This window comes from Aplysia californica, unplaced genomic scaffold (assembly GCF_000002075.1).
Source record: "Aplysia californica isolate F4 #8 unplaced genomic scaffold, AplCal3.0 scaffold00418, whole genome shotgun sequence".
NCBI lineage: Eukaryota > Metazoa > Mollusca > Gastropoda > Aplysiida > Aplysiidae > Aplysia > Aplysia californica.
Window position 1 is genome coordinate 633,711 of NW_004797688.1, and position 1,348 is coordinate 635,058.

Genomic DNA, 1,348 nt, shown 5'->3' on the forward strand with positions numbered 1-1,348 from the left:
CCCTTTTACACACAAACACGCGCATCTATCGTTCTCGGACACACATTCAAACACACTACTGTGCACGCGCGAACTCATATATAAAATCCGCCGTTCCTGCAATAACACCTGTACACAACCACACAATCTTCTCATGTCACTCTTAAAAGCCTACTGACCTTGACACGTCGATCCGTCGCCACGGTAACCAGACCTGCAGACACACTGGTAGCTCTCGCCGTTTGGCACGCACTCGGCTTGGGCAGAACACTTTTGGGCGGCATTGTAACAAGGATCAGAACCTGGTGAGTGGTTATTTGAACAGACAAGAGGTTGTGAAGGGCAGTTGACAATGTTTATACATTCTACCACTAGTTCTACTGGAGGTATATCTCGGATTCAGAGGTTGACAGGTAATGACACTCTATCCTTCAGGGTCGCGAGCTGCCGTTGCATATTATTCTGCTATACCCAGGCCAGTCCATGTTTTAATGTTGTTTAATCATGTTACTTTTTGTCTTCCCCTGACTCTCCTGTCCCACATATTTCCGTCAGCACCTCTTTCACAATGATCTGGTGTCGTCTTAAGAGACCAAAGTATCGTATATTTCTACAAACGAACGGTATTTTGCGGAGAAAATCTTTTTTGTGTGTAAACAAATTCTCTCGATTTGTGCCTTATCAGAGAAGACAGGTTTTCGATCCTACCAACCCTAGAATCAGGGGGTGTGATAAATATGTGAGTAAAAAAAGTGGCAGGGATGTAACTCCTTACTTTGGGTTGACAGGCGATGCTCACCATTCCTGTTGAGATATTGTGCTCCCGATACCGTATCAAGCGCTATCTCCACACCAACCCTTAACCCCAATTTTACTCCCAACTCTTCCATACTTAAACCTCCCCCCCACGTCCCCCTTTCCCTCTACAGTCTGTACTCACCTGCAAACACACCAACTTTGGAGGTCATGGCAAAGCGGACCACCTGGTCACTAGGGTTTAGCTTGACGTAGTGCCTGGACACACGCAGTCTCATGACGTCACTGGCCGTTCTGGGCTGGCCGTCGTCGCACTCCTCATAGCTGATGGTGTTGTCCCAGGTGTAGCGGTAGGCCACGTCATTGACACGGTACGTGCGGGCCACGAACGACTTGACCACGCCTGGAAAGAATTGTGTATTCGGATAATATTATAGAGAGCGACAGAGAAAGACAGAGACAAAGAAACGGAGGGAGGGACAGATAGGGACAGATGTTCAGATAACATAGAGAGACACAGGGAAAGATAAAGAGAGAGAGAGAGAGAGAGAGAGAGAGAGAGAGAGAGAGAAAGAGGGAGAGAGACAGATTCAGATAATATACATATATATAT

At 46.9% G+C, this 1,348-nt stretch overlaps 1 protein-coding gene across 1 annotated transcript in view; it reads right to left on the reverse strand.

The window, feature by feature from the left end:
• The window catches only part of LOC101856280 (nidogen-1), a gene marked incomplete in the record, with an annotated part of 55,301 nt that overhangs the window by 21,614 nt on the left and 32,339 nt on the right, over positions 1 to 1,348 (reverse strand). The window contains 2 exon segments of the mRNA XM_005104399.3: positions 159 to 281; positions 920 to 1,138. Coding sequence (XP_005104456.2) covers positions 159 to 281; positions 920 to 1,138 — 342 coding nt within the window.